This window comes from Mytilus californianus, unplaced genomic scaffold (assembly GCF_021869535.1).
Source record: "Mytilus californianus isolate M0D057914Y unplaced genomic scaffold, xbMytCali1.0.p SCAF_8, whole genome shotgun sequence".
Taxonomy (NCBI): domain Eukaryota; kingdom Metazoa; phylum Mollusca; class Bivalvia; order Mytilida; family Mytilidae; genus Mytilus; species Mytilus californianus.
The window spans coordinates 905,739-929,226 of NW_026262734.1; the positions used below are offsets into that span (position 1 = coordinate 905,739).

Consider the following 23,488-nt stretch of genomic DNA (forward strand, 5'->3'; position numbering starts at 1 on the left):
GGACGCACAATATGTACAAAATGTTATTTCTTTGTCTAATATGCAATTATGCAACGTCTTTACATAATACTGTTGAAGTTAAGTATATGTCAAACACATTTTGGGTCATTTAAGACGGACAGCAAGGTTCATTTGTAGTCTCTCTCAGTCCAACTTTCGGTAACTAAACAAAACTTTTCTTGTAATGCTGCATTCTATTGATTAGATATTTGATATATACTAGTAGTCATGTAATAAAACGTTACCAGTAAACGTCGAGTTCCTTTCATCCTCAAAATGTTTATTTCTTGGAAGAAAAAGAAAAAACTTGGAAAATCATTCTCTGCATTTTGTCTGTAATACTAAACAGTAATGGATAAGGTATTGGTATATAGTTGTATCACACGTCGTCCCTGTTGATCTTTTATATAGCCAATTGACAAAGTTCTTGAGATGGGTTATGTTGTCAGATTTCGAATATTTTATCCACATTAAATGAATAGTCTGATCAGATTGATAATAAAAATTTATATTTAAAACTATATCAGCAACACCTCTTAGCGAGTTTGAAATCATGAGTTTTATGTGAACCTCTTTCATAATTTAATGCTTGTCTAATGTAGGTGTAAAAGAGAGGCGAAAGATACCAGAGGGACATTCAAACTCATTAGTCGAAAATAAATTGAAACGTCATGGCTAAAAAATAAAAAGACAAACAGACAAACAAAAGTACATAAAACACAACATAGAAAAACTAAACACTAAGCAACATGAACCCCGCCAAAAGCTGGGGATGACCTCAGGTGCTCCAAAAGTGATTATAGTTTCGACATTAGGAACATATCCGCTATCATCTGGTAAACGAGTATTACATAAATATGTTACGCATGCCTTATCCCATGATAATGCTTGTCGATATGTGCTTTTCTATTCAAAAGTTTTGATAGTTATCACACTGCGTTTTTTCAGTATATTTATGGAGGTTTTGTAACAAATTGTGGAATGCTTTTTTCATGTTTAAACCTCAGTTGCATTTAGCAGAACTAATTTTGGTTCCCTGTCTTTAAAGATTGAGTCTGAGATGTTGGCGAAGAAGGAAAAACGAGCCAAAGAAATAGAAGAACTAAGGAATACAACAGGTATACTAGTAGTTTATTTTTTTTCCCCATTTATTAATCTAACAACAAAGTATATTGGAGTGTGTCCCACATCCCAAATAGAGTTTATGACGAAATCATAGTAAACGAGTAAAACTTTGAATTACAGTTGATATTTGTGTATGTGTTTAAATGTCGGTTTAACTAGCAGTTCAAGTCATTTATTAACTTAAGGTTCTTAAATTATCAAAGTTACAACTGTTAGAAAAAATATCTAAATTAAGTTTCAATTGCAACTTGTTTGCTAAATGGTGTTCGATCTGCAGTGTAGGATGCCTTATGACATCGAGATGGTTTTTTCAATTAGTTGTCATTCAAACTGTGAGTTTAGAATGAAGAACAGCAATAAAGCCTGTTCCTTTGCTTTTTGTGAGTGTTTTTGCTGTTCATGTATTGTTTTAAATCGACGACCAATATTTGGCTTCTCTAATGGACGCCCTTTTTACGGACTTGAGACAATGATGTCACAACATTATTTCATGAAAACAACTGTCATGTTCTTGATTTTATACAGGCATTTTCCGAATGCAAATTTCTGGTTTAAACTTCACTACTGTGGTCCGCAAATTGTAAAAATACAAAACATAGGTACCTAAGAGCTACGTTTCCACAGTTAGTTCAACCTCAAATTAAAAAGATATATAGATAGATTATTAATATAAGAAATTGTATGAGACCAAACAATATCACTTCTTAAAAATTGTTGGTAATTACAAACCTTTCTTAAAAAGAACAATTTCAAAATTGTACAAGAAAGGTTTATACGCGCTGTTTGCAATTTAAAGTCGTTTTTTCTCTGATTTGAAACTTTACCAGTCTATTCATCATGTAAATCGGACGTAGTTTTGGTAAAACACGATTTCACATTGAACGCCGATAAGATGGTAAAGATATTGGACAAAATGATTTTTAGAACGTGACTTGTCGATTTGAGGAATTGACGTCGATAAGAGACCGGAAGTCGATCTGATACTAACATATATATACATTTTTGGCATTGTTTTCATTTTCACATCTCGCCAAAAATAAAGTAAAGACAATATTTTAATTTAATAAAATGGAAAATTCATAAGCAATGCAGATCATCTCGAATGCTATGATTCAATAAACAATTATATCCATATGGTAACCATAGAAATATATTCAATTAATAAACAAAAGTTTTTTATGCTACATAGTTACCATGGAAACCATATAGAAGCATGGGAATTCATATGAATAAAAGCAATAGTAGTATTCCGCTGTTCAAAAGTCATAAATCGATTGAAAGAACACAAATCCGGGTTATAAACTAAAACCGAGGGAAACACATCAACTATAAGATGAAAACAACTGAACAACAGAAACACTGAAGTGCAACAAAAACAAACGTCAACATACATAGAAACGAACTATTTGATAACAACTGCCATATTCCTGACTTGGAACAGGACAATTCAAGAAAAAATGGTGGGTTGAACCTGGTTTTATGGCTAGCAAAACCTCCCGCTTATATGGCAATGTTAAAGAATATATCGCTAAAATTGCAACACTATGTGACAGGAATACAGCACAAACAAACGCAAGAACGCTTAGCACAGAGAAACGCACAAATAAATAATATAATAGTCGTTACAACCACCTGTAAACCGCAGAAAAACAACGAACATCTTCCATTAACGACAGCACAGGACAAAACAAACAGTGTCGTATTTTTGTGACGAATAAATAATCTTGAAATTTATACAATTATGTTCACAATATTAGTCCATTAAACAATTATCCTGATTACGACGGTATAGAAAGGCTATGTCAAATAAATGCTGTGACGACTTCATAATTATTTGGACAAACACAATACTTTCTCCATAAAAATGAAAATCAACTCTCGACTATTCTGACAAATAAGATATATGTGCATTACACAAAAATACAGAATGCAAACCACAAACGATAAGACAGAACACAATATCCCAACCGAACCCACAACAGAAATATAATAACTAAATACATGAATGTCGGATATAATAATACCGATAGACGTCGTATAGCAATGCAAATTTACACTCGGCTAAACAGTCATATTTGGGAATAGGTCAGTCGGTACTAAGTAGACACACGACACATAAGCCAATGTAAAGGACTTAACTTATTAATAACTTTTGTAATAAAATATATGAAAACAGTGGAATTAACTATTTTTGTAGTGTAAAAAATCTTTGGATGTTTTAGTTAAATTACGTGCATTTGAAGGTCTTTTTGATTCTGTTGACAGTTTCAACTCTCAACACTACACTTCCACACAATCTTATCAAACGAAAGTTTTCCTATTTATTTAAATGGTTGTTTGGTAAATCCGAATACAAATATCTTTGCTGTAACTGATTTAAAGCCTTCTTCACTAATGAGAAAGGTGAATATGATAGATTTACTTCTGGAGGTGTGATGAGATGATTGAAGCTGTTAATTTTCTCCTTGATTATATCTATGTACGTTTCGCCAATACAGTTTACCGACAGGTTGTAGGTATTCCTATGAGCACCAATTGCGCCTCTTTAATAGTAGACTTGTTCTTGTACTGTTATGAATCACAGTTTATGCCTACACTCAGTAAAGACCCGTCTAAATTGCATTTAATTGATACATTCAACAACACTTACCCTTATCTTGATGATATTTTTTTTGTTTTTTGTTAAATAATCAAGAATTTTCTAAATTTACTGCCGAAAATTACCGAAAGGAACTTTCCTTAAATAAATAAAAAATAAACGGTAATGACTGTCCTTTTCCTAGATTTAGATATTTAAGTTTTACACGAAAAACTCTACACTAAAATTTACGACAAAAGGGACGATTTTTTGTTCCCTATTGTCAATTTTCTATTTTTGGATGGTGATGTTCCTCTAACACCATATTACAGTGTTTACATATCACAACTCGTTCGCTATGCCCGTGTCTGTTGTGAAGTTTTGGATTTTAATGAGCGAAATCTATATATTACTGATTTATTATTAAGGCAGGGATTTCTTTACCACAAATTATTTAAAAACCTTTACTAAATTCTTCCATAGATATAAATATTTGGTTTTAAGGTTTGGTTTTACCTGTAGAAAACTTATTTCGAAGTGAATATCACCTCCTCATTTTTATGGAAATGTTGTTTTCGGAGCCCTGAAATTTAGAAACGATCAGCGTAAACTTATCGACCTTTTAAATACACTTATTTGAAAAGTTTACCAATTCAACACTGTAATTAGATCTTTAAATACTGTTTTATTGGTATTAATATTGATTTTGTTATCAGTAATTTAAAATCAAACTTAATATTATTGTTATATACATATTCAAATTCATGGCTCTACAATCTGTTGATACCTGTATCTTGGCATTGCAAAAGGTCATGTTTTTCTTTGACTGTTTATGACGTCTTTACACTAAATCCATTGGATGTTGGATCTGTACTGATTGATAATTTAGTCTTAGATGCATGTTTTTTTATTAGTTGTTATTGGCTTTGAACTAGCTGTCAGTAACTGCAAGTACTCTCAGATCTGTACCTAGTGTCTTTTTGTTGTTGAAATGTACAAGCACACGTCCAAGTCCACTGTGTGTTTTTGTTAGATGTATTTCTATCTGTATCCATTTAATGAGTTAAGCCTTTTTCTACTCATTTGTATAGGTTGTTCTTTTGTTGTACTGATACACGACTAACCCAGGTAAGGGTAGGGTTGGCGCTTTCAAACTAGTGTAACCTAACATTCTATATCTGCCTGTCCCAAGTCAGGAGCCTGTAATTTCAATAATTGTTGTTTGTTGCTCTTTATCATATTTGTTTTTCGTTTTTATATTGTGTTCTTGTTTTGTGCTGTTGCACCATTGTCGCAGGTTAGAGGGAAGGTTTGGCGCCGTGTTACTATTTTAACCCTTCCACATTGTGCATGGACCTGTTCCCAAGTCAGGAACCTGTATTTCAGTGTTTGTCGTTTGTTGCTGTGTTACATGTTTGTTTTTCGTTCATTATTTTGTACATAAATTAGGCTGTTAGTTTTCTTGGTTAAATTGTTTCACATTTGTCATTTGGGGACATTTTATAGCTGATTATGCGGTATGGGCGTTGTTCATAGTTGAAATCCGTACGGTGACTTTTAGTTGTTAATTTCTGTGTCGTATTGTCTATTGTGGAGAGTTGTCTCATTTGCAATTATACCACGTCTTCTTTTTATAACTAATCATAGAAATTAAGAAGGGATATACAAATAATGATTTGGGTAAACAAACCTGATTTACTATCATAAATATAGATTTATTTTATTATAAACAATTTGTAAAATAATGAAACTGAATAACTAGAAGTTGTATCAAAGCCACAAAATGTAGCTAACTTTAAATTGACCTATAAGTAAGTAAGTAAATAAGAAAGTATATTATTTATTATAGTAACTTGTGTTATTACAATATAGTGTCAAGTAACATAATACATACAAATAGACTTGACCCAATGGTTCTATAAGTCACATAAATATCAAAGTTCGTATTCGATTTGTGTCACGGATTCGAAAATATGTCTAAATAATCGATTTATCTAATCAGAAAATAAAACGATTAAATTAGGATATATTTCTATCAACAAATACAACTTGAAAATCGTTTTTCTTATGGGGTCCACCAGATATTTAGCAGTTTTTCGTGGAAAATGGATAAACACATGGTAAATGTTTTCGTCATTGCTCACTTGCAAGTAGTTGACATCTGATATAATATCTCCAAAATGATTACTTCTAAGTTTGGTATAAAACGACAAGTCAAAAACAAAATGTGATTCGTCTTCAATGCTGTTTTTGCTACAAAATCTATAAATGCGTTCTTCTCATTGTTCACCAATGTACCTACCCGTCTCTAAGCGGTAGAATCCCACATCGGAACTGTGCTATGCACAATCGCTGAGATTTTCTGAAATTCAGTTTAACGTATGATTCTTGTTCAACCGTTGCTTTCAGTTTAACGTACGTTCTGAGCTTAGAAACGTGAATAATGTCCCCTTTCCACATAGAAAGGTTGTACATGTAGTTATGTAAACGTTAATTAAATAACGACATATTGACGATTTCCTTACGTTCGAGATGACTAACTAAATCTAGTTTATTAAGAATGTCTTTAAAATCAAAGCACTTATTGTTTCGGCATCGCTCATAATCATAGTCGAAAGCTAGTTTAATTATCCGATCATCATCGAACGATATAAGTCTATTCTAAAGACGGACCATAATAATGTAATGTCGGTTGTGACAAGGTAGCCATCCGATATCGCAATAAATCGCCAAAAAGGCTGCAAAGCGAAGTACTCCTAAAAAATAACGTATCGCCCTATTTTGCATATTCTCCAAACTTGGAACTTACGGCATCCCCAAACTCCTGATCCATAGTCTAATATAGGCACTACACAGACATAAAACAGTTTTTCGTACGATTTAACTCAAAACCCTTTAACCTGGTGAATATTTTATACTATTTTCCTCAATGCTTGTCAGGATCCCTTTGATAATGCTTCAGTGTGCGTTGAGAAGTTTCCATTATAAGTAAACACGAATCCTAAATATTTGTATTCATTTACAGTTTCAAGTTAATTTTGATTAATGCTCAATTCGAAGTAGGTTAAGCTCTAGATTTTCTAAAATGAACGCATTTTGATTTATTGGTGTTTATCAGAACTATACATCGGCTGAACCAGTCCTGAAGTTTTTCTAATATTTGTTTTAAATTCTTTTCATGTTTTGCCAAAAATGCAATATCGTCAGCATAAAACAATATGGAGAGATTAACAAATATCGAGAACAATGTCGGAGATAAATTGTCCCTTTGTTTTACAACCGTTTCGCAACAGAACCAGTCGATAGGTTTCCCTTTAAATTCCACACATGATTCAGAACTCTGGTAAAAACAAATGTATAGAGTTATACACTTTTCCATTGATGTCTTATCGCAGTAGTTTGTACAACATCTTCTGTCTGTCAAAGTTCTCATTATTTCGGACTGCACTATTAAGGGTAAAAATATGGTCTTCACATGAACGACTCCGTCTAAATCTATTTTGTTCATTGGCTTACAAGTCATAATCTTCTTAATAATTCGTGACTCTCCAATTGATAAGTGCTCTGTAAAGTTTATGGAATCACCAGATTCAGTTGCGGTTTGCATGTTGTGTCGACTATTATATTATTTGTTTGTGCGTTTCTCTATGATGAGCGTTCTTGCGTGTGTATGTGTTGTATTTATGTCACACAGGGTTGTCATTTTAGCGATATTTTTTAACATTGTCATATAAGCGGGAGGTTTGGCTAGCCATAAAACCAGGTTCAACCCACCATTGTTTCTTAAAATGTCCTGTACCAAGTCAGGAATATGACAGTTGTTATCAAATAGTTCGTTTCTATGTATGTTTGGCGTTTGTTTTTATTGCACTTCAGTGTTCCTGTTGTTTCTTTGTTTTTCCTCTTATAGTTGATGTGTTTCCTTCGGTTTTAGTTTGTAACCCGGAATTGTTTTCTCTCAATCGATTTTTGACTTTTGAACAGCGGTATACTTCTGTTGTTTTTATTTACAATCTTTCAGAAATGGACAAATGATAGATTTTCTCCATATAGACTGAATAATGCTTGTGTCGAATACAAACTGAAACAGATGATGTACAGTTTTTATATTAAATCAAAAACTTCAAGATAATGTTAGGAATTTGGTCATATCCACATGCGGAACGGTTTCGTGAATGCATTACAATCTCTGTTATTTCCTCTATAGCTATGTTGTTATTTATCTGATCATTTTGTGAATATAATGGGTCTTCAATATTTTGTTGAAGTAATTGCATTCTAGCCTGATCATAATGCTACTTGTTGAATTCTTCACTAATGCTTCTCTTGTAGAGAGGTCTCGAAAAGCTAAACGCCATTTGTTATGGACATCTGATTTAGTTATAACAGGATTTCCGTTTTCGTTTGATTATTTCCATCGGTATTGAGGTATCTTTTGTCGGACCTAGTCTTGTTATGTGCTCCCAGAACTCACTTGGATTTGTGGTTGACTGCTCTATATCTAAAGCTTTTAATCTTCTATATTCGTGTCCTGATTTTCTCAGAATTTAGTCGAATGTATCTCTTGCTTGTATATACTCGGTTCAAATAGCCGTTTTTCTTTGTCGATTCCATGTACACGTAAGAAATTCTTGCTCATGCATGCACAGAACATTCCATACGTCTTTAAGAGTGTCATTCCAGTAGGGTTTCGAATACTTATAATGTCTGTTGGATTTATTAGAACTTGTTTTAGGATTTTTTTATCATCTATCTCTGCGATAATTAAGTTGCATAAATTGTCATGTATCTTGTCAACGTTTTCTTGAGTTTCTCTACCCTGCTCTATTTGATCGATACGATTCAGTGAAGTTTGTCGCATTAAATCACTTGACACCTGAATTTGTGGTTGACATTCCTTCTATAATTAAAACTTTTAATCTACTGTATACGTGTCCTGGTTTTTCTCAGAATATTGTCGACGGTATCTCTTGCTTGTATATACTCGAAGGCAAAAAAGCCGTTTCTCTTTGTCGATTCCCTGCACACGTAAGAAATTCTTTCTCACGCATACACATAACATTCCATAATGTACGGTTTCGAATGCTTATAATGTATGTTGCATTTCTTGGAACTTGTTTTAGAATTTTTTAAATCTATCTCTGCGATAATTAAGTTGTATAAATTGTCATATATTTTGTCAACGTTGTCTTGAATATCTTTACCCTTGGCCTGCTCAATTTGATCGACACCATTCAGTTAGGTTTGTCGCAGTAAAGCACTCGAGCGAATATTTGATTGATAAGCTGTTTTAGTCTTTTTGACAAGATTACAATGCGTAACTTCAAATTCAGAGGTGATAACTGAACGGCCCAGTAGCATTTACATATCACCAATTAGCCTTTGTACGTTGTTATTGTCCACAATGTTAGCACTTTGAAATTTCTGAAGTCATTGAAAGAAACTAGTGGTACACATATGTAGTATACAACGGCTTTTCCTTTGCATCATATCGAAGTGAAATTATCGTTCAATGCGAATCGTCCATTCAAAACACAGATCTTTACTTCGTTTAAAACGTCAATGAATTCATGTTCATGCTGGTTAATACTTTTATCCAAAATATCTCTGTTCGGTACATTGATATAGGAAGATGTGGCATGAGTGCCAATGAGACAACTCTCCATCCAAGTTACAATTTATAAAAGTAAACCATTATAGGTCAAGGTATGGCCTTCAACACGGAGCATTGGCTCACACCGAACAGCAAGCTATAAAGGGCCCCAAACAATTACTAGTGTAAAACCATCAAAACGGAAAAACCAACGGTCTAATCTATATAAAAACGAGAAACGAGAAACACGTATGAACTACATAAACAGACGACAACTACTGTAATCAGATTCCTGACTTAGGACAGGTGCAAACATTTGTCTGTTAAGCTTAATGTTTCTGATCAACCACAAATTCCCGAGTTAAAATCTCCAAGCAGTATGATATTATCATAGTCAGAGTATGTATGAATTTGTGTTAACAAATGAGCAAAAAAACTTTGTGCAGCTCGTCCACGAGATGAGTTTTCAGAAGGTTGATAACAAACAGAAATTATAAATTCGGTATCACAAATGAGGTTTGTAAATTTCATTGCAAAAATTCATTGAAATGACCTGTCTATTTCCGCAACCTTGAAGTATATAAAAATCCATTTTTGATTAAAATTCCTACTCCACCAGAAGCTTTTGGTGTGTTTTCATGAATGTTCGTTCTGTTGTGACCTAACCATGTGTATCTTGATACAGAAATTTCATCCTTTCCTTTTTAAATATGTTTCACTTATCGCAATTAAGTCGCATTTAATAGGATTTAAAATGTTTCTTCTTAAAAAGTAAAAAAAAAAAATACAGAACTCCGAGTAAAATTCTTAACGGAAAGTCATAAGCAAATGGCAAAATCAAAAGCTCAAACACATCAAACGAATGGATAACAACTGACATTTTCCTGACCTTGTACAGGCATTTTCTTATGTAGACAATGGTTGATTAAACCTATTTTATAGCTAGCTAAACCTCTCACTTGTATGACAGTCACATAGAATTCCTTTATATTGACAACGATGTGTGAAGAAATCAAACAAACATAATAGGTAAAAATGTCAAAAATAGGGGTACAGCAGTCCACATTGTGTTATAATATTAATCACGTTTACAAACAAACAAATATGTCAACAAAGTAAAAACAAAAAGGCATATAGACAAAGCACATTAGCAAAAAAAAGACAAGAATACAAACATTTACCATAGCACAATAACACAATGAAATATTGTTTCATTCTTTAGTAACACTCTCATTTTTCAAAAAACGCCTTTTTTCACCCCCTTCCTTTGCTATATATTTTTTTCTTATGAATTTTCCTTTTGTCATTGTAATCATTGACTGTATTTTGTTACATATTTATTCGTTTGCTATTCAGCATGTATTCATAGATTGTAATCTTATTTTCGAATTTAGGGAGACGGATTTATATAAGACCACTGCTCTTGTTTCCTAATCCCAATTATTGAATCTCTTGTATATTTCGTATTTATGTCTTTACCCTTGTAGCTATATATTATATCGATTTCTTTAATAAAATATGTTTACAGTAACACAATGATGGCGTGTATAAGTACCCGGCACGTCAAATGCATATTACAAAAAAAAAGACTAAACAATAAAAGTAATAATTCACAAAGACAAATAAAAGAATACTATAACACGTTATTAAGACGATAAACAACGTCAGTACCCGGAATCTATACTTCAAGTCCATCGTGTATCATTTGTGAAGTTGTGAAATATTTATCAACACGGTCTTGTTATCTTCCAATGAACTTTTTTAGAAAAAGGTCGAGACGTTCTTTGACATACTCCTGGTTCATCAACTATCTGCTCAGACACTGGTGACGTTTTACAAACTATGAGTAGCAACTGCAAGCTTTTGAATACCGAATGAGTTGGGAAATGTATATCCAATACGCAAGTGAAGTTGGAATATTGCTACTAAGGTTGGGGAAATTGATAATTTCAAAGCTAAAATCGTCTTGTCATAGATTCTGGTACTGAGATGACTGCTTATGTCAAATTCAAGGTATAAGTCTAAAGATGAGACAGAGCAGAGGAAGCAGTGTCTGTTGTTTCTTTTACTTCTAGTTCTGGAGGATATATTAATAGAACACAATCAGAAAAGTTTGGATTAATAATGGAAAGAACATCATTAATATATCTGAATGTGAAATTAATTGATCTGGCTTCTTTGATCTTCTTGTTTTTGACAAGTGTCTGAAAGAACTCCGATTCATATGAAAATAAGAAGAGGTCGGCAAGGAGAGGAATGCCGACAATTAATTGAAAAAGTCTACCTCTATATTCCACCAATTTGTTGTCAATAAGAAACTCTCGCATACTGATCACTTGTTCATCTGTGTAGCATATTTTACCTTTTTGTTCACTATTTACAAAATATGCCGTATGGTATCCCAAAGTAATAAATCTATAGCGTGTGCTACCATTTGTTTGTTGGAAAGCATTGTGGATTATTTCTTTCAGACGATTATTCAATTTCACAACGGGGAATGGTGGTATACAGAGTTGAAAAAACAAAAGTTATTATAGAACTAATTTCAGAAAAAGATCGAGATTTAAAAGTATCCAGAAGTTCTTTAAAGCTTTTTAGAATCCACATATGGTTAATACCACTACGCGAGTTTCACAGTATTTCTGAAAGCTGTCAAAAGTTTTAAATGGACACCTGTCATTTTCGTAGCAGCTTGCCTGGCTTAACCGGGTGATGTATAAAAATGAGCAGCATCTAGTCCATAGTAATTGAGGCAAATCTCTCTGAAATTGTCAACGACGTAAAATAATGCAAAAACAAGCGCGAGAACATATTTTCCAAGGTTCCTTTTTCCGAAATCCCTCCACACTCTCGCTGCATGTGCATGATCTTTATCTGTTATTATCTGATATGGAACTGTAAAAGGCATCTTTTGGTGGAAGCTGTAGCTCTTTAAATCTTTCTACTGACTCAAAATACTCGTATGGGTATTCTTTATTTCGTAACAACAACTCAATTCTTTCTTCTTTAAAATATAGTTTAGTCTTACATGCATGATTTTCTTTATTAGTTGTTATTGGCTTTGAACTAGCTATCATTAACTGCGAGTATTCTCATATCTATACTAAGTGTCATTTTTGAAGTTGGGATGTACAAGTACCAAGCCACGTCCACTCTTTGTTAGATGTATTGCTATTTGTATTCATTTTGATGAGTTAAACCTTTTTCAACTGATTTTTATTATAGTTCGTTCGTATGTTGTATTGTTACACCACTGTCCCAGGTTAGGGGAGGGTTGGGATCCCGCTAACATGTTTAACCGCGCCACATTCTGTATGTATGTGCCTGTCCCAAGTCAGGAGCCTGTAATTCTGTGGTTGTCGTTTGTTGATGTGTTACATATTTGTTTTTCGTTCACTTTTTGTACATAAATTAGGCAGTTAGTTTTCTCGTTTGAATTGATTTACATTTGTGATTTCGGGGCTTTTTATAGCTGTTGTATGGGCTTTGCTCATTGTTGAAGACTGTATGGTGATGTATAGCTGTTAATTTCTGTGTCAATTGGTCTAGATCTGTTGTGGAGAGTTGTCTCATTGGCAATCATACCACATCTTCTTTTTTATATCATGTGTTTCAATATGATTGCACCTGCTTTGGTAAGATTCTCCACAAGTTTTAATCTAAAGACAAAGACATGAATGGAAACGAGTCGATACAGTCCATGCATCACAATGTAAAAGACATATATTCCTCGATATTGTTGCGAATACATTTCAGTTGTTTCCCTTGCAATTTTTTTTTTGCATGATTAGGTGACCATCATATCCCCTTAGTTTATGAAATACAACCGGAATGTGACCGATAAATTTATAATTGTATTCATTATGAGCCGCCCCTCTAAATGTTTTTGTCACGTGACAATGTACTCAGACTCTTTCTTGTTCAAGATCTTTGTGACATATATGACATTGTACGGCGTGTTTAAAATGTTGTCAATCTCTCCCAGTCATCATCATTGGTTCACAATGTTTGAATTTCTGCTATATTCATTCTTGTTCTTCAACCATGCGTTCCACAAATATCTCTGTCGCATCAAGTACTTGATAGACCACAGGTTCATTTGACGTTCCAGGTGTAAGACCAACCACTTTATAGGCAAAACCACAAGGTATGTGTTTGGATTTTTTTAACGTCAACAACTTTGCTGGAACTTTTTTCACATCCTTTAATCGGAACTTGAAGGCTCTTAAAATCGGCATGAATAATGTATGGTACTTTTGACTGTTTGCGTATGTCTTTAAGAAAATAACCACTTATCGTCTTCTGTGAGCTTTCTGTAGCTCATGTGTTTGGCAATATGGTTTCTGGTCTGTTAACAGTTTTTTCTAGATAAATCCACGTAAACAGGATGGAAAGTAAAACAATCTTCCTTTATGACTATGCTGGTCACCTAATAATCTATTCAAGTTCTAAATCTAACAATAGTGGGTTTTTTTGCCATCTGTTATCAGTAACAGATTTACTTGTCGATTCCTTTTCACATGCAACTGCACACTTTCTTTCTTTCCGTATCCAAATGAATTGAAAGCAATTTCGTTTTGTGTTTCAATTTTCAGTACATCAGCAAATGTGATAGGAAAACTTATGTTTTGAAACTTAAGACGAGATGTTTTGTCGGTATAATTCGGGATACGTTCTTAGTGGTGTTTGACTGGATATAAAGCAGCCAAAAAATGACAACAGAAAACATTTGATGTCCTTGTTCTTTATGTTGGTCACAGCATGTTGTTTCTCAGCTTGATTGGGAGTGGAATATAGCTAGATCCACGTAAAGGTCTAAAACAGGTCATATATAAGGTCAGGTCTACTACTTTATATACCGTCCAGTTGCTTCCTCGTCTTTGATACTCGTTAAATGACGTGAACATCTTTTTAATAGACTCTTTCAATCCTTCTTTGTCATCGAACTTCAGATTGGTTTAGCATTTACCCCGGAAATGAGGTTCATCTGTTTCAACCTCATCTCCTCGTCGGTTGTTCATTTTGACTTTCTTTGACAAGTACCATTTTATACAACCTCTTTCATTGATAGCATTTTTAATCACATCTTTAACCTCTTCATATTTAGCTTTGAGGAACGTCATTAGGTCAAATTTTGCTATTCCATCTGCAGTTATTGTAAGCGTTGATAGACGACCGTTTATTTTTTAATGCCTTACACTTGCAAGGATTTGATGCTTCGGGTATTGAAGGCATGCTAGACGTGGGGTCACTTCTCCAATTTTGGATTGGTTGTTTACTATGGTTTCGCTTATGCGTTGAAAGTTCTCTTTCCTTGAGAAAAAATAACACATTACGGATGGCGCAATGCCATTTTGTTCCAGTATGAGCTAATCTCTTATGGTGCAGTAAACTCTCTTTATGGGAAAACGATTTTCCACATACATCACATTTGAATGCAGCTTTATCCATCCTTCTTGTTTTCGACAACGGTTCCATTGCTAGCTTAAAAGTAAAAATAAATAAAATATGTCAGATCTCTTTAATTAAATTTGATATTCTTTTTAGTATGATGTAATGAAATGTGCCAACCACTTATTATTCATATAAGAGGAGTCTATCTCCACTAGTACTCGCCCTTGGTCGGAAAAATGGCTCCTATATCTACTGACCGTATGGGTTTCCAGTTTTGATACTGACATGAATAACAAACTCAATGACTCTCAAGAACGTTTAATTACGTACGGCTTACGTCAAAGAAGTTACCACCATCAACGCTTCGTATCACTACAAAGCGGATCTGTCTTCGTTTTCCAGGTTTAGTTAAGAGAGGTCTTCCTGACAATAGCGGGGCATACCACATGACACTCCCTCTACATTTAAAGCTATGTGGTATTGCCCTAAGTCAGTACACCATACCAGTGCAGGAGACTTCTTCAAACTTTCTAAAGGTCAGTATTTTAACATAAATATCCCCACTCTTTTTGTATGCAATAACGTTTAAGTCAATATCTCCGAAGAACTCGTCTACAAGTGTTGGCAGTTCTACTTGTAACTTTTGAGGAGACTAGCGAGCATCTAAGACTACCGATCTCGTTTTCCACAACGGAGTTTATCTTTAGGAGTCAATGACTTAAACGTCTCGGGGAAGCTCTGGTTAACCTCAATATGAGAAATATATCCCCTTTTCATCTTATAGAGTCGAGGATTCGCACGCTGTCGATCCCAGAGTCGATGCAAATAATTACCAAAACTAATTTATATAATTCATATATTTAGGAATAGTATTAGTATACATTGATTCTACCACTGTATCGAGTATGATACGATATTTGTCCACTCGAGACAGTTAAATTGTCAAATTTAAAACGCGAGGAATGCCGAGCGTTTTAAATATTTAAGATTTAATTGTCGAGAGTGTATACATATCTCAATGCACAAGATTTGGTGGTGGAATATGTTTCTCTAATACTTTTCCTAAATATATGAATTATAAAAATAAGTTTTGGTAATTATTTGCATCTACTGATCAATGAAGAACTGAGATCCAACGATCCACACGTTGATTAAATAAAAAAAAAATCAACAGGTCAGGAACATGATAAATCGTGTAAGAATTATAGAAATTAGGTTATCGTATCACTCTTATAATAATATATCGGCGTTCCATACCTTTAAATCGGTTTGAATGTTGATATAAAATTTGACGTGACTTCACCTTTAGAATCTTTTCGATAACAGTGATAGATCCCATTAATGTTCGTCGCGTATATAGGAAAATGTTCATGAAATGTGGAAATTTTAGGTACTCTGATTGGTTAATTTGGAATCCGGCAAATTTTTTAATGATCGATAATCAGTTCAGTCTTATTTACCTGTTGTAGGTGTAACACCACTAATTCGGGCCCGGCCAGAAAGTAGTACATATTTAACACAAAATAGTTCCTACGCATCGGTGTAACTTTCAAAATATGTAGAATTGTTAGGTAATTTTGGTATCAAATGAAAGCTGAATGACTGGTGATCATTGCAGAACACTTTTTGACTTATAATTTTGAATAATAAAAAAATTGCATGAAATTTTAAAAAGAGGGTACATTTTGTCTGTTTGTCAGATCTGAAGTACCTGTTCTGGTACATCCGAAGTTCCAGGAACCCATGCGCGTAGCTATGTTTACGTTAAAACGCCCGGGCGTGCACGTAAAAAGAAAAAAATATTTTAACCCAAATATATTTAATTAAACTTATTAAGAGCACACGAGCATAGTAGTTCTTTCTTCAATGACTTATAATTGAGAATAAAAGATAGTGACGAAATTTACTTTTCTATCTAATGGTATCATATTATATATTTGTTCATTTTCTCTCAATTGCAAAGTCTTAGTCTACTGTGAATTCTCGGTTTACAAGTGTTTAAAGCAATTCCTTATCTGCTGAGATACGATGTGGCTTGCATTTTTAGATTACAGTTCAATATTTATTTTTACGTTACACCTGCCATCCATGAAAATTAATTAGGCTATGTGACCATTAACGATATTTGTGTGTAAGAGGGCGAGTAAGAGGGTGGGGATGTAAGATGAGGTAAAAAAAAAAAGGAATAGAACGACAACATTGAAATGGAGGCTTGCTTTTTACTATGTCTGTATAAAAGAGATGTATGGCATCCTTCGTGTTGCTGATATAAGTTCCAACTTAGTGATAGGTTTAATTCGGTAGGTAACTTTTGAGGATAAGAAGACTGGATTGTGGTAAAATCAACAATTGGAACATATCCGTCGTCATCAGCCATCTGTGAAACAGATATTTCATAACGGTCAACCTACTCGTGATGCAGACCGTAAATTTTTTTCGGCGGCATGATTTCACTTCATCACTTGGATTTCTGGGTTCGGTAGCTTCCTGGTAAGCAGCAACCCTCTGCCAAGAAGCAACCAACAATCAAGAAAATCTATCAAGAAAATCAAGATAGGAAATGCAAGCTATGGAAGATCTTATCAACTGGGAGTATATACTCCATATACAGGTGCTGCTGGAATGTTGCATAGAAAAAAAAGTTCACAATTGGAAGCTGAAATCATCTTTTTTGCCGTAAAGTATTGTTCTTAACCGAACAAGTATGTTGATTAGGAACAGAATTTAATGACAAATAATTGTATCTATTTCTCAATAACGCATGAACTTCCAGTGGGTTTCGCCCCCCTACCAGGAGGTCTTCTGTCTTTGATTAGATTAGGGACATCAAAAAAAGAGGTTCGGGCGTACACTTTAAAATGGCCTTGCTACGCCACTGGAACCAGTTCTTTCTTATATGCCATTAAAGGTATGTTGATTTTTTTCAGTACAAGGAACCATAAAGTGTTGCCTTGACATGCAATGATTGTCACTTTATTTGAACTTAAAACAAAAGGGCTTTTCCTGATTGAAATTGGGGAATTTAACATAGAAAGCAATGGGGCCATGAATTAGTGGTGTACTTCCTTTTGCAATTAAATGTTGTTTTATCTGCTCCTGATATAATGCAAAATGACTTGAAATGAAATAATTTATTAATGAGTAAAACAAGTTTATAAAAAATGTATTTTGGTTTAAAGGTTCAGGACAGTCTAAAAAGTAGAAATTATCACAATTTGATAAAAATTACTTGATATGTTTACATTAATGATCATTCCCCCATGTACTTAATCACAACAGGTTATTGAGGACAACAGAAGAGTTGAATTATGTAAAAATAAATTATTTGTCATTGAAGATTTATTTAGTAAATAAATTATTCATAACATTACATTTCTTAATGGATTGATGACAAGTATGGCGTATATTCCTGTACTCACGTACTACCTTGTAATTCTACATCACACAAGATAAAACATGCTATTAATCATATGTAAGTAACTCGTATATAAAATTTATACATTTTAATTTTTCTTTATTTTTTGCATTACCACGTGGCTGCAAGCTGATTTCAGTGAAATGAAGTAAATTTGAATAATTACCAAAAACAAGACAAACAAATAATTTAATCCGCACTCAAGCTTAAATATTTATTCCCTTAAATTTGATTCATACTATACTAACATTACACTTCCACACAATCTTATTACGCAAAAGTTTTCCTATTTAATTAAATGGTCGTTTGGTAAATCTGAATGCAAATATATTTGCTGCAACCCATTTAAAGCCTTATTCTGTAATGAGAAGGTAAATATGATAGATTTAATTACTGGAGGTGTGATGAGATGATTGAGGCTGTAAATTAATTTTCTGATAACATTTATGTACGTTTCGTCAATAAAGTTTATCGACAGGTTATAGGTATTCCTATGGGCACCAATTCCCTTAAATAACAGACTTGTTATTGTACTGATATGAATCACATTTTATGACCAAACTCAGTAAAGACCTGTCTTAATCGCATTCAATTGATAAATTCATCAACACTTACCGTTATCTTGATGATATTTTTTCCTTAAATAATCAAACATTTTCTGAATATACAACCGAAATTTACCCAAAAGAACTTACTTTAAATAAATCAAATATATAAACGGTAAAAACTGTCCTTTCCTAGATTTAGATATTTCAGTATTACACGGGAAACTCTACACTAAAATTTACGACAAAAGGGACGATTATTCGTTCCCTATTGTTAATTTTCCTTTTTAGACGGTGATGGTACTTTGGGCACCGTCTTATGGTGTTAATATATCACAACTCGTTTGCTATGCCCGTGTCTGTTGAAACGTTTTGGATTCCAATGAAGGTAATCTATGTATAACTGGTATTATGTCGTCAGGGATTTCGTTACCACAAATTACTTAAAACCTTTACTAAATTCTTCCATAGATATAAATATTTGGTTTTGCAGTTTGGTTGTACCTGTAGAAAACTTATTTCAAACGGGTTAGCACATCCTCATTATTCTGGAGATGTTGTTTGCCGAGCCGGGTAAACTTATCGGTCCTTCAAATAAACTTATTCTAAAAGGTTACCGATTCAAAACTGTAATTAGATCTTTGAATATTGTATGTAGTGGAATTAATATTGATTTATTTTGTTATCAGTAAATTAATATCAATCTAGATATTATTTTTATATACATGTGCACATTCATGGCTCTACCATCTGTCGATACCTGTACCTTGGCATTGCAAAAGGGCGTGTTTTTCTATAACTGTTTTTGGCGTCTCTACACTAAATCCAATGGATGTTAGATAAGTACTGATTGATATTTTAGTCTTAGTTACATGATTTATTTCATAAGTTTTTATTGCTTTTGGATAGATGTCAGTAACTGCGATTACTCTCAGATCTGTACCTAGTATCTTTCTTATGTGTAGATGTATAAGTACCCGTCCACGTCCACTCTGTGTTTTTGTTTTGTTTTGTGTATTTCTATTTGTATCCATCTGAGTTAAGCCTTTTTCAACTGATGTTTATAGTTTGTTCTTATGTTGTACTGTTACACCATTGTCACAGGCTAGGGTGAGGGTTTGGCGCCTTCTAACAAGTTTAACCCCGCTACATTCTGTATGTGCCTATCCCAAGTCAGGAGCCTGTAATTCAGTGTTTGTCGTTTGTTGCTGTGTAACATATTTGTTTTTCATTCATTATTTTGTACATAAATTAGGCCGTTAGTTTTCTCGTTTGAATTGGTTTACATTTGTAATTTCGGGGCCTTTTATAGCTTACTATGCGGTATGGGCTTTGCTTATTGTTGAAGGCGGTAGGTTGACCTATAATTACTTATTTGGCAATCATACCACATCTTCTTATTTTTATATTATCTTTATACATGTATATGTTTTTTTCTAAATTTTCCAAAATGCATATTTCTTTTAGAAAAATACAGCAAAAAGGAACTTCCAACAATTTCTTCGATTAAAACATTTAGCAATAAATAGACTTACTAAGAACTGAATATTCAAGACTGACAAGTCCGAAAGTACTTCTAGCACTGATAATCCTTTGATTATATGAACTTTCGATGGATGAACGTTGATGCTTTCAGAAAAAAATCACTCTAGTGGGTAGAAATTTTACTTCATCCCTTTTGCAATATTTGATTGGAATAAGTGTTGCCATGAACATAAGAAAGAATTTGAATTTCACAAAACAACTATTTGAAATGAAATCTATGGAATAAACTGATTACTTACCATATGTACATGTTTGGCAATTACAGTTAATCTTAAGTACAAGGTACGAGTTGGGGCCTAATTGAGTCAATGTACATTGAACATTGCAGTTTTAGTTTAAATATATTTACTATTCATTTGTAATACATCTATGATAAACAGTCATAGCAAAAAAGTGGCGAGTTTGTCATACATTGAGACAATCTGACACGGAAATGCTAAGAAGAAATATAGAACACAAGCGTCGCTCAAAAATACATTAACACATGAAGAACATAACTTGTTGACAAATAAATCTTTTGCAGCGACGCTCGGGCTCATTACCAAATTAACCAAAATGTTCAAAACATAAGCTTATTTATTGCTAAAAATCGCCATTATGATGTCATGTTAATGACATCACAATCATATTGTGCCGTTAGGACATAGCTAATATTGTATTTTTTTATGAAGCCTATACGTGTATGTCAGTTTAAACGATAGTTATATAAATATGATATGTAACCATGAAACCTATACAGATTTTATTTATGTATTTAATGGAATTGAGTTTCGTTAAAAAAAAAAAAAAAAAAAGCACACACACATGGCAAACAAGAAGCACCATGATAAGGTTTTTTTACTCTCATTACAGGTGTGCGAAAATCTCTTTTTTTTTTACCAAGACTCAGACTTTAGATTAGATAATTTGACTATCTTGATTTGATTAATCTTATAATAACATGAATAATGTAAAAATGTAAATATCTATAAATATATCTTTACATTATTTAGGCATGTCAGTTAAAAAGATAGTTATATAAACAGTTATGTTTTTAAAAAAGTAGAGGTTATATAGTCAAGTATGGCTTAGACTGGTCGAGTAAACTCTGGTCGAGTTTGATTCAGACCTTTGGTCGATTATAGTTCAGACTGAAAAAAAGGATTGATTGGTTGAGAACTGGCTGAGTATTGGTCGAGTACAGGTCGAGAATGTGTTAAGACTTTTACAAACAGGTCACGTAATAGTTCAGACTTTTGTCAATGACAAAGATAAGGGTCAAGTACAAATCATTAAAGTGGAGTACAGTTAAGACTGAGGTCAAGTAATATCGGGTAAAATTCAAACCAACTTAGACTTGTCAAGTAAAAATCAGTACAGTCAATTACAAGGTGACCGCTGACCGCGTTAGACAGGTGATCGCTGAAATGAGTTTAATTATATAGAAAAAAAAAACGTTTGTTCAGGACACCTTAGGTTTTAAAACCAAAGCATATTGTCAATTTACACTATTTTGTTTTTAGAGTATTGGTTTTAAGTGCTCTTCAACTTCGTCATTGCCTTGGCCTTCAAGCGGTTTGATTCAAGTGCAACTAACTTGTCTTATGTACAAACGTGTGGCATGATAATTTCTAATAACAAATGTTTAAGAGACTGTATGATAGAATTCTGTTCTCCTTTTAGAAAAAGAAGACAATTCTGGACTTGAAACTGAGCAGGAAGAAGTTATCCCAAAGATTATCAGAGGTATATTGTTAGATCATGTAGGTTTGACATCATATGATAACTTGATAAAAACAATGAGAGCTCCCTGCAATCTCTGGACATGCCTGGAAGCATTGTATATTTAGTCCTTAATCAATTGAAAGGCTATAACACGTAAAATGATTTGTCAATTGCGGAAATAAAATGTTAATTGTCTTGTTTGAAATAAAGGTAAATGACATTACAAAGACTTAAAAGGCTTACAAAGTTAATCAGTCTCTTGAATTATGTTATCATTGTTATTCAAGGTTATGTTATCCAAATGTTGTAAATTTTGACCTTTTCTCGTCAGGGAGCCAGGTGGATTTTTCTTGTCTCTAAGTTGAATTAAAAAAATACGTAACCCGGAGTTGCCCCGATATTTCAACATTACATTGGTTGACACCTATTAGTTTGACTACCTAATAATCCAACAAAGCTAAACATCGAATTAGACAATTTGATTCATAGAATTTGTGTTGAGTGGTATTTGAACTACTCTGTCTTGTAAGTATACTACCAAAAAAAAAAAACGATAATACGGTATTATGTATCTGGTATATTAGGAGGATGAAGCCCCAATTCCGATGTAAGGCAATCGGAAATCTGCTATATTTTGGTTGGCAAGTTCGATGCGTGGTCTATATGTTAGCACACTCTACATAAAAGGCAAATATGAAGAAGAGACCTCAGAAGAGCAGTCTGTCGTAACGGGAAATGTTAAGACTCGAAGTACAGAAACGGTCAAAACTTATATGCTATAATTTTTCTTTATAAAGAAACAGGTTTTATCCAAGTTTGTTGGCTTCATTTTATCTATACTGAAACAAACTTATAGATCGAAAACGTTGAAAAACTAAAATATAAGATTGTTAATGGATTATAAGAGAAAAAAATTTGTTTTAGTACACAAGTGTCGTTATAAAATTAAAAAAAACGATACTAATTCGATTAAAATAGATACTTGTTTAAGGTTTAAACGCAGTAAAAACGGACGGCATTTGAAATAACAATAGACGCATAAGGAATATTTATGAAAATTGTCAGTGGACGTTAAGCAAACAATATTGTATGAGTCATTTAAGAATGGCAGGCAATGTACCCTAATAACAATGATCAAGATTTTTTATTCCATATATTCTTAAAACATTTAACTCTTAAACTCTCTATAATGTCTCTAACTAAACTTTGCCCAAGGATAAAGCTTGAATACCCAGGCTGTACTTTGTTCTGGGTCACAATGTGCCCTGATCGATTTCTGCACAGGAAGTTACTTTTAAAGTTCTATAACTTCTTATAAACGTTCAATATATTATTTTTCTACAGATATGTATGTTCCAGCCAGACCTTTGTTGTCTTTTAATGTAAAATTATAAATTAAAACTGCATAAATGTATGAAAAAATATTCTCCTTTTGAAATCATAGACCAACCTCGTATTAGAAAAATCTGAATTAAACATACAGATCTTCCAAAACTACATAAAAGGAATGTCGAAAAACAAAGAAAGATGTAATCCCGCTGAAAAAATATGACGTGAAAATTATTTGCAACGGACACTCGCTTTATAAC

The 23,488-nt window shown here is 33.3% G+C and overlaps 1 protein-coding gene across 1 annotated transcript in view; it reads left to right on the plus strand.

Annotated features, from left to right (window-relative positions):
• The window catches only part of LOC127711826 (uncharacterized), a 197,330-nt gene that overhangs the window by 171,661 nt on the left and 2,181 nt on the right, over positions 1–23,488 (plus strand). The window contains exons 13-14 of the mRNA XM_052217980.1: positions 1,049–1,118; positions 21,858–21,920. Of these exons, the coding sequence (XP_052073940.1) occupies positions 1,049–1,118; positions 21,858–21,920 (133 nt within the window). The remainder of the gene's footprint in view (positions 1–1,048; positions 1,119–21,857; positions 21,921–23,488) is intronic.